Source organism: Myodes glareolus, chromosome 13, assembly GCF_982192425.1.
Source record: "Myodes glareolus chromosome 13, mMyoGla1.1, whole genome shotgun sequence".
NCBI classification, from domain to species: Eukaryota; Metazoa; Chordata; class Mammalia; order Rodentia; family Cricetidae; genus Myodes; species Myodes glareolus.
In genome coordinates, this window is record NC_142038.1 from 77,087,861 (window position 1) to 77,104,823 (window position 16,963).

At 34.3% G+C, this 16,963-nt stretch overlaps 1 protein-coding gene across 4 annotated transcripts in view; it reads left to right on the forward strand.

The window, feature by feature from the left end:
• Rock1 (Rho associated coiled-coil containing protein kinase 1) overlaps positions 1 to 16,963 on the forward strand; it is a 147,462-nt gene that overhangs the window by 34,055 nt on the left and 96,444 nt on the right. For all 4 annotated transcript variants that reach the window (XM_085676327.2, XM_085676328.2, XM_085676329.2 and 1 more), the window contains exons 2-5: positions 6,184 to 6,265; positions 13,162 to 13,262; positions 13,764 to 13,901; positions 16,099 to 16,274. In XM_085676327.2, coding sequence (XP_085532453.1) covers positions 6,184 to 6,265; positions 13,162 to 13,262; positions 13,764 to 13,901; positions 16,099 to 16,274 — 497 coding nt within the window. The remainder of the gene's footprint in view (positions 1 to 6,183; positions 6,266 to 13,161; positions 13,263 to 13,763; positions 13,902 to 16,098; positions 16,275 to 16,963) is intronic.

Below are 16,963 nucleotides of genomic sequence, written 5' to 3' on the forward strand. Positions count from 1 at the left end.
AGTTTAAGTGTTACAGTCAGAGAACCAGCTTTCTGTTTCACCTGAGTTTCCTCTGTGGATAATTTTATTAATATTTATTCTCTCTGGTTTCTTTTCTCTGATTTGCTTTTGGTTTACTTAGCTGTTTGTCTAAATCTTTTGAGAAAGGAATTTAGATTTTTGATTGAAAAATCATTACTCTTTTTGTTTTAGACAAGCTGACATTCTATACATCAGTTTTTATGCAGTCCAGCTCTTTTTTATTGTTTTTGTTTTGTTTTTGAAACATAGTTTCTCTTTGTAGCTTGGCTGTCCCGGAACTTTCCCAGTAGACCAAGCTGACTTTGAACTCAAAAAGATCCACATTCCTCTCTGCCTCTTGAGGGCAGGGATTAAAGAGGTGTACATCACTACTGCCCAGTACAGCTCTTTTTTGACAAAAGCATTCAATAGCATACAATTCCCTTTCATCATTGCTTTACCTGTATTTTACATATTTTGGGTATGTTATATCTCCATTTTCTGTCAACTCAATATATATTGGCATTTCCCTTGATACTTCCTTTAATTATAATGAATTACTTAGAAATTTATTATTTTTCCATATGTTTGGATGTTTCCCCTTTATCTTTGTGTATTGTGGCTTGAGTACAGTTTGTTTAGAGAATATATGTTTTTAATTATTCTGAATGATTGAGATTTGTTATGCAAAGGAGACAGACTCTCGTGGTATGCACCTGTAAGCATTTGTGAAGCAATACAAGGCTGGAGATGGTCAGTGATTAAGCACTTTCTGTTCTTGCAGAGGACCTGGGTTTAGTTCCCAGCCTGTACATGGTGGCTTACAATTTCCTGTACTCAGTTCCAGAGGATCCAGTACCCTCTTCTGACCTCTATTTGCACATGGTATGCATGTGGTACATAAGCATACATGCTGCCAAGCACTTATGCATATCAAGTAAATAAGTCATTTTTTTTAAAGAATGTAAATATTGCTGTTTTGGAGTGGAATGTTTCATGTCAGATCCTGTTGTTCATTATGTTGAGTTTTTTGTGTGTAGGTCTATCAGTTGTGGAAAGTGAAGTGTTAGGTTGCCAATTAAAATTATGACGTAATTTTCATTTCCATCAGTTTTTGCTTCTTCATTTCTAGTCCAGTTGTTATGTGTATTCACATTTAAGCTAGCTATTCCTTTTGGTAGATTGACTCCTAACAGTGTCATTTTTGCACTTTTCCTTTGTTTGAGGTTAGTTTAAAGTTATATTAGTGTGACTTTTTTATTTGTGCATGGTGAGTAATTTTATTTTTTTATCTTTCAGATTAATATATGTTACATTTAAGCTGAATTTCTTTTTTCTTTGGTTAGTAAATTCCATGTCTAGGCTTCCTTGAAGGTGCTTTTTGGTCATATATTTTATTCTTTTGAATTAAGGCATGTTTTTATGTGCCTTTTTTTATTTTTTGAGTTGTAAAATAAAAAATTAGTTATTTGTTACAATATGTTAACTTTTGAAATCATTAAATTTTCATTTTCCACAGTGTTGTATTGTGTTATCTTTGTTTTGTTTTTTGAGACAAGGTCTCTTCTTTTGGATGTAGTTCAGGCTGACTTTGAATTTGCTTTGTAGATAAAGATAATCTTGAACTTCAGATCCTTTTTCTATACAGGTTTATGGTGCTAGTTTTTTCAGTGCTGGTAAAAACCTGGAGCTTCCTGCATGCCACACAACCCCTCTACCTCTTTGTTAGTGATTATTGTATTCATCTAATGTTTATCTTCAACTATTTGGATAGAAATTTCTTTTTAATATTAGATGTACAAACACCAAAACCATTCAAAAGCCTCAGAAAAAAGAAAACTACCTCTCTTAGTCTATACTGTTCTGTGCTGCCACATTCTTTCAACCACTCAGCCAGCTAGTGTAGCTTTATGGTAAGAGTTTAAAGTCTATTAGATTGTTTGTTTGTTTGTTTGTTTGTTTTTAAGTATTTTTTTTTTGCCTTGGCACACAGGCGATTTTCTAAATACGGTACATTCATGGCTGCTTTTGAGAGTACAAATACCCCAGATAGTTTCACTGGACCTAGATGGTCTATTACTGTGTTGTATCAGAAATCTCTCATATGCTTCCAGTCTCTTGTCTTGGTTCTCAGTGGAGCTTGTTGTAGCCTTCCTTATGCCAAAATTTTATGAGTAGCACTCAGCCTGCCTGTCTGCATTTGCAGCTTTGTGAAACAGATGAGGCCATTGATTCATTAATTCTCTCATATAAATAGGAATAGACATAAACAGTATACCTTTACTTTGTGCTGCCTTAAGTTTAAGGTATATGGGTATGGGAACTCATTCTGCCAGTTGCCTAAGACTAAAGACTGTCCTTGCCCAACAATTGGGTAGGAAAAGCAAGGAAAGAAGCCCCTTTCTGCTGTTTGGAAAATGATTTTTTATTTGCCCATAAGCCTTAGTTTTCCATAACTCCTTCAAAATTACTTCGATTACTATCCAGTTAATAGGTGTGTGTGTTCAATAGCTATTGATAATACCTATGGAGAGAGGAGCTTAGTTGTTAGTTATGGTGAAGTGTGCTTGTGATCCCAGCACTTGGGAAGATGAAACAGGAGGATAAATAAGTTCAAGACCAGTTTGGCCTATGTAGTGAGATATATCTCAAAAACAGCAAACTTAAAAAACAGAACAGTAAAATACATGTATAAATATAAAATTCAATATTTTGATTATTTCTGAAGTGTATGTAGTTCACTGGTCATTCAAACTTGTACAGTTGTCTGCAGTGCCATTTAATTCCAAATAATTTGACTTTCTTTTTACTCATTTGGTATGGTAGGTCCATACAGCTAGTGGCCTTTGTGTTGTATTTTATTTGTTCTTAAGTTCCTTCTAGGTGTTTCTTCAGTTTTCTCGAGGGTCTTCTATCTTTATTCCTGTTTGTGTTTTCTATTGTGTATTTTTGCCTTATTTACCTCTCAGATACCATTGTTTCCCATGATTTTATTCATTCCTTTTCATTTTTTATTTACTATTGTTGGGTAACTTCATCTCTTCTTGGGCTATGCGTAGCATCATGATTCCCAAACTGAAAATCCTTTTGCAGTAATAATCACATGGTTAGCTGTCATTTTGTTATCCATGACTTCAGCTCCTTGGGAACCTTAAATTTAGTATGTCCAAAACATCTTTTCCAGTTGATATTCTTTGTTTTTTGTTAATGAAGTCACACATTCTTGTAGGCTGGAAGATAATGTATAAACATTCCTAGACACGTTGTCTTTCTCAGTTCATCTTCCCTTTGTTAGTTGTTCATCAAGTTCTTTTGCTTCTTGCCTCCACTCAGTTTTAATGTTTACTCTGTTATCTAATTGTGGCCTGTAGTTTTACATCACCAACATCCTCATCATTGCGCCTTTTCTTTCTGTGTCTTCTTGTGCCAATCATCATCTTACTTCATTGCAAGACTTTCATAAATTAAAGATGTTATATGCTGCTCTCCTCCTTCCTCTTAAACTCTTGTTTCCAGATGGGTATTGGAAGATAAACACCCAAATTTCTAGCCTGGTGTGTCATACTTTAATGTTCCCTTACCCATTTTTCAGTTTTACCACCTCCACGGCCGTCTTACCCTTTCCAGTCAGAAGCACTCTCTTTTCTCTAACTCCTCGCTTTTCCTCCTTGTTTCACCCTATCTTCATCTTACTCCTGCTAGGTTATCTCTATGAGTTTCTTAAAGCCCCCCAAATTAGGCAGTCCTTTCTGTTAATGCAATTCCTACTTATAATTGGTAGATATTTTATATTTACTTTTTACTCTACTTCTGAACTCTTGAGAGACAAGAAGTTTTTGTTTTTTTCTTCTACGGTTTCTGTACACGAAAGGAGACTTATATATGTAAAATGATTTTATAAATGATTATATAATAGGAGTTTTAAGAAATTTAGAATTTATTTTTTATTTTTAAATTCTTAGTTTACTTTTATTTATGTGTATGTGCAGCATGTGTGTACAGTTGCAGCATATGTGTAGAGGCCAGAGAGGGTATCAGGACCCCTGAAACTGGAGTAGCATACCTGATGTAAGTGCTAAGAATTGAAAACAGGTCTTCTGGAAGAGCAGCAATTGGCCTTAACCACTAAATTTTGGAGGACTTATTACTCTGCTTTATGGTTGAATATTTATATTGCTTGTATTGCACAGCTTTTCTACTTTATCAGAATAGAAGCCTGAACTCTTTACTCAAGTGTCTTAACTTTCATTAGCCTTAGTTGGTGTATGCTTTGATTACACTAGAATATCTTTCCAGGAATTTTATTTCTTTGACTTAACATAACTTGAATTTTGCCTGCGGGTGGCACTTAAAAACATAGATCATCCCGTCTTACTGTAGAATTAATATATTTGATGGTGGGGCCAAACATCTAGTGTCCTGATGCAGCTAGTAGAGGTGACCAGATTTTCATTAATAAGTATGTTACCAAGTTCAGTGGTCAAAAAAGATAGATGTAATTGCTAATTAGTGAAGATTTTAACATCATGACCTGAGGTTTCTCTTAAAATTTTATAATTATATGACTAAAATGCGTATTTGTCATTCCTAGCAATAGGGAGACAATTATGGACATAGTAAAAGAAACATGGGAATATTCAGGGTTTCACATGCTTATCCTAGTCTGACAAATCAGATACAAGTAGATAGATAGATAACTACTAGTTCTCATTTTACAGTAAAGAAAACACAGGCTCCAAAAGGTTATGTGATTTGTATTCTCAGTAGCATGTAAGCACAAGTATGTTTTCCTTTGGATTGTAATTATTTGATTTTTTTTTCCTTTTTTAAAGCTAGAAAATACTGAGACCTATCTGGAGTTCATTACTTTATTGGGATGGTCCAAAAATCATTGTTCTCTATTACATAAACCACATCGACAGAAGAACAACTCTTTGTTTTTTTTTTTTGTTTGTTTGTTTGTTTTTTTAAATATTCCAGTCTGTTTATTTTCCAGAAATATTGTACCAAAGATTTACTCCTTATGGCCATTTGTGTTGGTTTCCAATGCCCCACTTCACTTCACAAGGCTAGATTATTTTTATTTAATGGAATCTGTCCTAATAGGTGAATGGATATGAGTTTCAGTTTCTTTTTTTTTTCTTTTTTTTTTTATTAAATTATAAAAGTTTCCATTTCAGCCCCTCCTCCCAACACCCTCCCACTCCCCCCACTCCCTCTCCTCCTCCCTCTCTATCCCCTAGAGCAGTCAGGGTTTCCTGCCCTGTGGGAAGTTCAAGTTCCTCCCCCCTCCCTCCAGGTCCAGGAAAGGTGAGAGTCCAAACAGACTGGAGCGCCAAAATCCAGTATATGCAGAGGAAGCAAGTCCCAGTGTCATTGTCAATGGCTTTTCAAAAAGGCTCCGGGCCAGCCACATTCAGAGAATCTGGTTGGATCACGTCCTCGAAGAACAACTCTTTGTAATGAAGACATTTTAAAAGGATTACTTGAATGTGCCTTCTTCTATATCATAGCAGATATACAGCAAGATATGGTCTCCTTTTCTCATATGGATTGCTACACCTTCACATTGCCCAGCACTTGCTTAAATATTTAATGAATATCTAATTTTAAAAAGTAAAAGGCTCCTATTTCTCATTTCCTGTTTGTTGTTGTAGAAGGTGCTTTAAGAGAGAAAGTAAGCCCTGTGAACACTTGTTATGTTTTTATAATTAAATATGTCTGTACCTTGCATATGTGATTATGTATTATTTAGTTTAAATTTTATACTTCATTAAATATTTGGTTTTCATTAAATTTATGCTTCATTAAATATTATTTAGTTTTTTATTATTTCTCTGTAAAAATTTATAATCACAAATGTAAGTTTGCTGAATACTTGTGAAATGAAGATAAATTTAGTAGTAAAGATAAGTAGAATGTAAAATTTCATAGCCTTGTAAAGAGAGTATATGAATCATAATCATATGCAATCAATGTGGTGATCTTCCTCTTCCACTGACTGGAAGATTTAGAAAGTAAAAAAGAAAATATTTATATGAAATACAAAAAAGAACTTTTACTACTTTTGTGACCTTGTAAATGATGTTAAATGAACACAGGTATATTGAAGAGAGCATATGAAATGTTAAAATCAGAAAACATTCTGATTTGCTAACACTACCTGTTTGTTTGTTCCTTTAGGATGGATTGGATGCTTTGGTTTATGATTTGGACTTTCCTGCCTTAAGAAAAAACAAAAATATCGACAACTTTCTAAGCAGATGTAAGTACTTGCTGTAGAGTTTTATGTTACTGTGCTGCGTTTAACCGTGTATCCAATTATTCACATCCCCTTCCCCTTTTGTTGATTTCATTCTGTTTTATCAGTGAATTCTATGTAATATTAGTACAAAGATTGACACTACCTGTTGTACTAAAACAAGGCCCCACCTTGTGAGTGAGATTTTAGAAGCTAATTTAGGTGCCTGTCATACATATTGATAAGTAAAAGTCACAAATGAGGGCGTCTAACAGTAGTACAAAAAAGAAAAAAAACAGTGTACTTTAACATATTAACACATTAATAAAGGAAATGTATATCTTAGTGGATACTGAAATTCATATTCACAAATATCTGGTGAAAGAAACTTGTTTATCTTAATAAAGAAAACCTGTAATTCAGGTTTTATTCTTCCGCATGTGTGTATCCAGTTTTCCTAGTTTCACATGTTGAAAGGCAATTTCTTTTCTAGTGTCTGTTTTTGGCATGTATCAAATACTAAGTCACTGTGACTGTGTGAATTTATTTCTGGGTCATCCCATTGGTCTGTAGTTTGACAGTCTTCTGCATTTAGTCACATGAGTTAGGAGTCATAGTTCTAGTTGTTTATTTGAGAATGAATCAAGACATGGGGAGTAGAGTGAAGTAGTAATTATGAATATGTATTAGGAATATCATAATATAATTATTTACAGATTGAAAAACTTTCTTATGGCCAGATGCGGAGACCCATGCCTGTAATCTTGCAGTTGGGAACCCTGGATTTGGGGCCATCTTAGAATATGTAGTAAGGAAAGAACTTGGAGGCAAAAAGCTTAAGAGAAAGAGGGGACATCTACTGGACATTGACTTTGAGGGATTTAGTTAAGATAGGAGTATTGTGTCGTTAAAGGTGAAGAGATCAGGTTTGTCTGCTCCTGCTAGAAAGTAAATATATAATTCAACATACACACATATGTATGTGGTAACCTGGCAGTTGTCTGTGTGCTTCATTTGTTTCAACTTAGTAATCACAAAGAATATTCAGTTTGAGTGAAAATCAGTGAGAGGTTGGGGGATGATGTAAGGAAAAACCCACAAAACTGAAATATGTCTTAGGATTTCTTTTGTTGTATTAAGACCAAGACATCAAAAACAACATGGAAGGAAAGGGTATGTTTCAGCTTACAGCTCCCATTGCAGTCTGTCATTGAAGGGATTCAGGGCACAGGAGGTAGAGAAGTACTGCTTACTGGATTGCATAGCCTGATTTTTCATATCACCTAGGACATCAAGCCTAGGGGGTGACAAGGCACACAGTGAACTGCACCCCCTCACATATCAATCAAGAAAATGCACTGGAGAGATGGCTTAGCGAGTAAGAGCATTAACTGTACTTTAGAGAACCTTGGTTCAATTCCCAGCACCCACTTGGTGGTTCATGGCTGTCAATGGCTCTAGTTCCAGGGGATCCGATACCCTCATACGTACATGCATGCAAGCAAAAACATCAATGCACATAAAATAAGAATATATCATTTTAAAAAATAGAAAAGAAAATGCCCCGCAGGCTTGCTTGCTCAGAGGCCAGTTTGGTGGAGACATGTTGCAAGGGGCCGCTCATGGACCTCCCATACCAGAGACATTCTCACTTGAAGTTCCCACTTTCAAATGTCAAGCTTACATGAAACTAGCCAGCCCAAATACTGTGTTATAGAGTGGGAGAATATTAGATACTAGAGTATATATTGAAAGTACATTAGGAAAATGCATAATTGATAAATAGAATTAAAGCTAACTTGATATGTATGATTATAGTTTCAATAAAAAACATGACTTTTTATCTAGATATTAGATATGTTAAGCTGCATAAGTGCAAACAGAATAACTGGTGAGTTGGATTTAAATAGGATTGTGGTTTTGTCAAACTAAGTGTAACAGAAGGAGGCAAAATACATGTAAGAGAATGATTATCTAAGCCTTTAAAGAGTTAAACCAGGAGAATATTGGCGAAATCAGTAAACTAAAAAATTGTCTAAGTGACCTAAGAGTCAGTAGATTTACAACCATCTCATTTACAGTGAGAGGTTGTGTATGGAGATGGCATCTGACTTCACCTATTTTGCTTCTGGGACCAGTAGTCTAAGTAGGATGGGAAAGTAGGGGTTATCACTTGAGAACTGCAGAAGTGGTGTCCTCAGATGAGAACTTGGTTTCCTTAAAGCCCAAGCTATTAGTTACATCTTTAATAATTAGAAAAGTTAGAGGAATAATATATCATGATGTGAAGTGATATGAAATCCAGATTTCAGTGTCTGTAAGTAACACTTTTATTGGGACATTGTCATGCTCAGTTTTTTGTTTATTTTGTTTTGTTTTTTGAGACAAAGTTTCTCTGTATAGACCAAGCTGGCTGTGAACTCAGAAATTCACCGTCCTCTGCCTCCTGAGTGCTAAGATTAAAGCAGTGCACCACTGCACCCAGCACCAAGCTCAGTTTTTAATGCCTCATTTATAGCAGCTTTGTGCTATAGTGGTTCAGTTCAGTTGGGTAGTTGTAACAGAGGCCATACGTGACCATTTCGTGTAGTGTAAATCATACTGATATAATTACAAGTTGTATTTTGAATGCCACATGTATCACGTTTTACCTTTTTATTTTAGTACATACCTATTGTGTTCAAACAAGAATAAAAAATGTACTTTAAATGTCCTTTTGAGGCATGTTGGAATATGGGTGGTTTTATCAAGTTAGATGGTAAAACATTTTTGTTGTGTAGTTGACAGAATAGCCATGCTGAAGAATATAGTATCCAGTGATATTATCAGACTAAATACTAATACTCCCAACTCAGAGGACAGCAATAGTTATAGAGAACCAGAGCACTTAAAGTGGAATCGTCTCATCACAGTAGAATTTCTTCACAAAAATGGGAAGAAACAAGGCTGCGATCTTTAATAAGTTTGCTACTGGCTTATTTTATAGCTAAACAGAAAAGTTATTCACTAACGATATGTGATTGATGGCAACCAAATATGTAATGAACAGAGAAACATGTTCTTAACACTGTTGGTCTTGGGGTAGGGTGCTTTCCTAGTATGTACAAGGACCTGGGCTCAGTCCCTCTCTGCCACAAAAAAAGACCATTAGAATTTTGACAAGAGCAATTGCTCAAAAAATTAAGAAAAAACAAACAGCTGCTACATTTTTAAAAAGACAGCGGGGGGGGGGTCTTTGCTCTTCCTGCCCCGTTTTGGTTATCTGAGTCCCTTATGTAAAAAATAGCCCAAGCTGGCCTGAAATACGATCTTTTTGCCCCATCCGTTCAAGAAATGGGATTGTAGGTATGCAATACCATGTTTAGTTTTGGCTTCAGTTTATTTGAGGTACCAATGCACCTTAGAAATTATTCTGTAGATATTATTTGAACTTGTAGACTATAGAAAGTTTGGTCTTATTTCCTTTATAATTAACATTACAATTTTAATTATAATTTTATAATTTTAATTATAATTTTACATTATAAAATGAAATGAACATAATTGCTTACTCTTCTCTCTAGAACAGTGGGAATTGAACTACAAGGGTCTCTCTCCCCCGAGGCCATGGAAAAACACATATACTTACATAACACTATCAAAATTACAGTTATAAAGTAGCAACAAAATAATTTTATGGTTGGGGGACACCACAACATGAAGAAATGTATTAAAGGGTTGCAGTATTAGGAAGTTGAGAACCACTGCTATAAAAATGGCCTGCCTATACCAGGGATCCTGTTTCTTCTCATCTTTAAGAATAGTATCTGCTACTTAGTGACTGTGAGTGAATACTTGTTTTAGATCTGCTTCCTTTATAAGTTTGTTTATATTATAAGATGCTATATGGGCCCCACCTCCTTTTTTTGTATAATGAAGTGATACTAGGGGGGAGAAATCTAATCCTTAATATTTTTCCTGCTTATTTGTACCCCAGTGTTGATGATTAGATATTAATTGTGATTGTTATATATCTTATCATATGTTGGTAGTGAGAAGTAATAGTCATGTTTTAGGATGTTCTGTTAGCATAATGTAACTATAAAGTCCCCAAAGATTATTTATATGTAAAGGGGAAGATGAATGACTAATAGTATAAGAGGGAATCATTTATCTTGGATTTTTACTATATAACTATGTTAGAAAACATAGAATTAAAGTTAGGATGGGCCGAGTGTAGTGGTGCACATACAGCCAGGGTTGCATAGTGAGATCCTGTCTTAACCCCCGACTGCCTCCAAAAAATAATAAATAAAAATAGAAAGATGTTGTGCATGTAATGCAAATTATCATACCTATCATATTATATCTATCGTACTGTTGTTTTCTTGACTGTTAGGGAAATTTCAGTGACGATCAAGCCTAAGTTTCCTGTTGATGGAGTTTACAGATGCAGTAAAATCCAGTCATCTAAGATAGGCTTGGAATTTTTTTCTATTGTTTGTACTGTTGTCCACTAAAAAAGAATCATAAATAGTATCCCTCTACCAAGGAGTGCTTTGTTGAGTTTTTAAATCCTGAGGTAAGGTGGGTAAGTAGTCACAACTAAACTTTGCAGGTTGGACTTTACTCTTTAAGTCTGTACTTAGTTCTAGATTGTACCCTTGGTGAAGTAATCTAGGGTAGCAAGGGCCATAGAAAACTGAGTTTGACTCAAAACTGTTGCCTAGCAGACCTTTATACTTGGTAGCATGCAAGCCTGTGCTATGACAAGCTAAATAATGTTTTGTCTGCCAGCTATCTCAATACTTTGCAATTTTTTTATGGTTCTAAACCTTTTATAACTAGAGTCTGGTATACTTTTTCAAGTGTGACTGGCCATTCTAAAACACTACCCCAGTTTAGGATTTTCTTATTTCTCTGGTGGAATGTAAAAATGCTTTTAAAATTCTCCCCATCCAGTCTTATCCTTACTGAATTTATCTTTAACATTCTCTAGAGTAGTTTAACTAAAGTGTAGGTTTGATTACACTTATTTGCCTGAGTTTCTTTTTACAGCTTCCAACCCATGCTAGTTGTTTTTATATTGTGCCTTGATTTTTATATTTTGAGCTTCCTAGACCTGTAATCTGGGGGGAAAAATAACAATTTTCTATCATTAAATGATAGCTTTCTTTTCTTTTCTTTCTTTTGAATTTTCTTTATTTGTTGCTTGCTTGCTTGTTTTCCTTTTTCTTGTTTTGATTGGCCTAGAGTTCACTGTGTAGACCAGGTGGCCTTGGTCTACTCCCAAAGATCTGCCTGTCTCTGCCTCTGGTATGCTATTAAAGATGTGTGTCACTACCTCCAGCAAATAATAATTTCTAATTACTGACTTACAGGCAAAGTTCAGGCTCCTTAACCAGGTTGGGAATCCCTAACCTCTTCTGCCATTTTACCGTAAGCATACTAGACTAGCAATAGAGCCCTTGTGTACTCAGTTTCACCGTTCTATCACTTAAACGTTCTGTCTTTATGATCTCACATGGCTTACAGCTGCCTTTCAATTCAAATGTGTTTCAGGTGTCATTGTCCCTAGGTAGTTTTTCTAATCCTCTTTCTGCAAGGCAGGCTTTAATTGGTGTCCTCTTAGTACTTCAGAGACTCTACTTATATCTTTTATTTATACTGTTTTGAATTAGGTTTTTCATTGTTTCATTCACTAGCATTTGACCCTTTAAAAACAGTATAGTGTTACTAATTGTCTTGCCATATCTCTAGTGATTATATTAGAACCTGATGTAGAGTAGGCAACAAATTATTTGTGTAAAAGATTGAATAGTATCTGTATCTATATAGTACCATCTTGAAGTACCTAGCAAGTTGATAAATTTATCCTTGTGTAAAAATTTATTAACATTGCATGTGTCTGTTGGCCATAACTTACACCAATATTTAAGTTTGAACATATATTTTAACAGAAAGGCAAGAATATTATAGCTACCTTTATTAGAAACTAGACTTTAATCATTTTTTACGTGCGTGAACAACATGAAATGTGAAACTTTTCCATGCAATCTTATACCAGTGTTGACCCATAAGGCTATTTTAATCCATGACCAAATTAGGAGCTAAACTATCTTCCCAGTAGGAATTTGTAAATTACCGTCATCTCTAGCATGACAGGTTTATATAAATAATTTCAGTAGTCCCCACTGCATGTCTTAAAGTCTAGCTTCAAATTAATGCTATAATTACAAAGATTGCCAGCTAGAAATTTAATTTTAATTCTTTAGAACATATGGCTTTGATATTTTGAATTTGTATCTTTTTAAAATTGTCTAAATGAATTGATTAACAAAGTTTTATTTCGTTGATATAAAGCACCTATCTATATTTTCTAAATCAAGTCTGTTATTTACCTAACATCCCAAGAATAAGTTAAAATTAATTAATTATATTATTTTTAGTGCTGCATTTATATTTGGCTTGGGAGTGTAGCTCAGTTGGTAAAATATAGTTGCCTAGCATAAGCGGAGCCGTGGGTTTGACTCCTGGAACCACATACACTTTGGATATATGAGGTATTGTCTTAAAAAAAAAAAGCACAGCAGTTTATGTGTTTAAAATAACATTAGATTTTTATAAAGCCTTTTGATGTGATAGTTAAATTATTAAAGAATTTATTTGAACCAATTTTAGTATATTAAATATTTCTCATTTTATAACTTCAAATTTCACATATATCAGTTATTTTGAGAGATAGAGTGCTGAGGCACTAAACCCAGAGCCTCATGAACCGTCACCACTGATCCAGAGCCCAGAGCCTTCGCCACTGATCCATCACATTCCTAATTTGTAATGTTTTGTTGTTGTCTTTTCATTGTTATTCAATAATTTGATTGTAAATTAAATGGTGTTCATTATAATGCTTTAGTGACTTAATTATGTTTTTCATACAGATAAAGACACAATAAATAAAATTAGAGACTTACGGATGAAAGCTGAAGATTATGAGGTAGTGAAGGTGATCGGCAGAGGTGCATTTGGAGAAGTTCAATTGGTAGGTTACTCAGAATTTTCAAAAACAATTTTTTAAAAGTAAAAACAAAAAACCTACTTGCCTGCTTAATATATATTTGGAAAAATAATTGTTTTATAGAATCTTTTCTTTAAATGACTGTGGCATTTTGCTTAAGGCATGAAAACCTTTTGTCAGATCTGGAAGTGGTTGAGAAGTGTTTTCATTAAGCATTTTAATAGACATTTCATTTCTCACAGGAAACTCCTGTATAGAATTCTGTGGAATAGAGTTTTATGAACAGGGCAACATACATGATGAAGCAGACTATGGGGAATATAGGGTGTAAAAGGTTTTGCTTTTTCTTTAATAGCATTACTTCTGGTAATTAAAGTCTTGACACTAGTTAGTTGAGATAAGTAAGCAGAAGCAAAGAAACAAAAATAGCCACATTATTTAGTAAGTATTAAAGTCATGTTGTAAATTGTTCATTGAAACATTGAGCTTTAAATGTTAACTAATGATTTGTTTTCAATTTTAAAGGTAAGACATAAATCCACCAGGAAGGTATATGCTATGAAGCTTCTGAGCAAATTTGAAATGATTAAGAGATCTGATTCTGCTTTTTTCTGGGAAGAAAGGGACATTATGGCTTTTGCCAATAGTCCTTGGGTTGTTCAGGTATGGTTTTGATCCTCTTTTCTTAACACAGTACTGATTTTTAAATAACATATGAGAAATATATTTTTAGAACAGTAATAATTTATTGGTGGTTATAAAATTGTCTAATATATCATTATTTTTGAAGTCATGAAGTTTAATTTAGTTATCTTTAGAAAGTTCAGAACAAAATTTTTTGGTAGAATTTAATCTTCTTTCATTTAAGGAAAGTTTTTATACCTTAATGTTAGTAATGATTGTGTGTGTGTGTGTGTGTAAACATGAAGTCCTCTTTTTTAATCACCTAGTCATGTAAATGTCTTTTGTTGAAGTGAAAGAATGGGGAAATGAGGTGACTCAGCACACACATGTACACAAAATAGACAACATTTTGCAAATCTCTTTATTCCAGTTATTAGAGTGCTTATTTAGTCTTTAATATATATTGTAGTAACAAAATATATGTTTGGAATCTGTAAATGATCTTGCTTTTAGTTTAAAAAAACTTCAGAATTAAAGACAAAAAGTCATAGAGGTGACTTAGTTGAAACTAAGGACCCGGGTTTAATTCTAAGCACCCACATGGCAGCTCAAAACCATCTGTAATGCTAGTTCCAAGGGATTTGATTACTTCTTTTGACCTCCATGCACACTAGGCATGCACTTTGTGCACAGACATAATTGCAGGCAAAGTCCACACACATTAAGAAAACAAAACTTGGATGTAGTAACATGTGCCTATAATCTAGTACTGGGGGACAGAAACAGACCGATCCTAAGAGCTTGTTGGCTGGCCAGCCTAAATGAAGCAGCAGGCTCCCAGTTCGGTGAGAAACCCTATCTCAGTGCTGTGAGGCAGAGTGGTAGAAGACACCCAGTGTCATGCTCTTACTGCAGCATACATACTTAATGAGAATCTACCACACAGCACATGGTATATAAAGAAACACATAAAATAAATAAGTAAAATCAAACCAAGTCTATAACTAACACAACTAAACACTATTGAGAGAATGAAATCTGTGTAAATCTGGTCGTATTTTCCCTGGGGTTGCTTTTAGTTTTGTTCTGAACTAGTGTTGACTTAAAAATTGCTTGATTTCTCCTTCAGTAGATTTATGCCTGATATTTTTGATAGTTTCTTGCTAATGATTTTGGTTTTCCTTCTAACAGTTCAGAAAGACAATTGTTGGGTGCACTTCAAGTTAGAGGTTATGATTATTTTGTTCAGTAAAAATTTGTTAAACTTAGCCAGGCTTTAATCTCAGCCGTCAGGAGGCAGAAGCAGGCAGATCTCTGTGAGTTCAAGGCCAGTCTGGTCTAGTTTCAGGACAGGCTCCTGAAACTGAAAGAGCTAGTTTCAGGACAGGCTCCAAAGCTACAGAAAAGTCCTGTCTTTAAAAACCAAAAGAATAAAATAAAATTAAATTTAAAAAAATTGTTAAACCTTTTCAGCTACCAGGCATTCAGATGATGATTGAATAGTAGGTTTGCAAGTAAAAGCAATTTAGTTCACTATACCCTTGTAGAAGAGATTATGGTCAGTCAGAAACATGGAGAAGTTAAGCAGATTTCCAGAACCAGGTTGCTAATGCATAGCAGTGAAGCCAAAACCAAGTTCATGAAACCTGAGAGTTCTAATGTTCATTTTAAAGTTAATAATAAAGTCCTCATGTGCATGTTAAAACGTAAAAGTACAGTATTTCTTTGCTTAAGAAGTTTGTCCTTGACTGGAGAGATGACTCAGAGGTTAAGAGCACCGACTGCACTTCCAGAGGTCCTGAGTTCAATTCCCAGCAACCACATGGTAGCTTACGGCCATCTATAATGAGATCTGGTGCCCTCTTCTGGCATGCAAGCATACATGGAAGGAATGTTGTATACATAATAAATAAATAAATAAATCTTTTTTTTAAAAAAAAAAAAAAGAAGTTTGCCCTTGCTGAAAGTATTACATACCATTCAGTATAAAAAGTTAGATGTAATATAGAGAGCTGTGAAGTGACTCCCATTGCATCTTTGGAATATTGAGTTTATAGCTCTTTGGTGTGCATAGGATCTTTGTGGTGTTTATACAAATGCCTAAGTATTAGCCTGCACTTAAAACTATGCTACATTTCAACCATTTACTTACATGTTACAGTAGTATTTTTGTTAGGTTTTATATGAAAACCAAGTTTTGCAAAAATCATTCTAATTATTTTTTTTTAATTTGTAGCTTTTTTATGCATTCCAAGATGACCGTTATCTCTACATGGTGATGGAATACATGCCTGGTGGAGACCTTGTAAACTTGATGAGCAACTATGATGTGCCTGAAAAATGGGCACGATTCTATACTGCAGAAGTAGTTCTTGCATTGGATGCAATTCATTCTATGGGTTTTATTCATAGGTAAAGATAACAATGCTTTCAGTTTTTTATTTTTAGAAAGGAGTAGTGAAAGAGAACTTAAACATCACTTGATTAATAATTCCTACTCTCAACCTACCTAGTTTCCTCCCCTATGACACAAGCGGCATGTTAGAATTATTGCAAATTTAATCTTGTAAATATATTCTTTAATAATATTAATCTAATTTTATATCTTTTATGTCATATATTAAAAATAAAAATTGTAAAGTGGTTTTCAAGTTATGTGATGAACAATTTTTATTTCCATATTATACATAATAGATTTGTTACATTTTTATTTTGTATATATTTTGATCATATTCATCACCCATTACCTTTTCATGTCCTGCTCCTACTGATCTTCCTGTAGCCAACTAATCTCCCTTGTACTTAAATATCTTTTTACTTCCCTATGAGTTTAATTTGGGTTGCTTACAGGAGTGTGGTTGAGCCGTTATTTTCAGGAACATAAGGACTTGCTAGTGGCAATGCTACTGAAGAAAATGTCTTTTATTCCCTAAGCAAACATTGTTTCATTTGACTTTTATGTCTAGATTACATGCATTTTTGTGTTTAATCTCAAGCTGCTGATTTTCTTATCAAAAGAATCAAACTATGCTACACAGAGACATCCCATATCCAAAAACTGAAAAAGAAAAAAGTCAAACTGTGCTTTTAAAAAAACAATG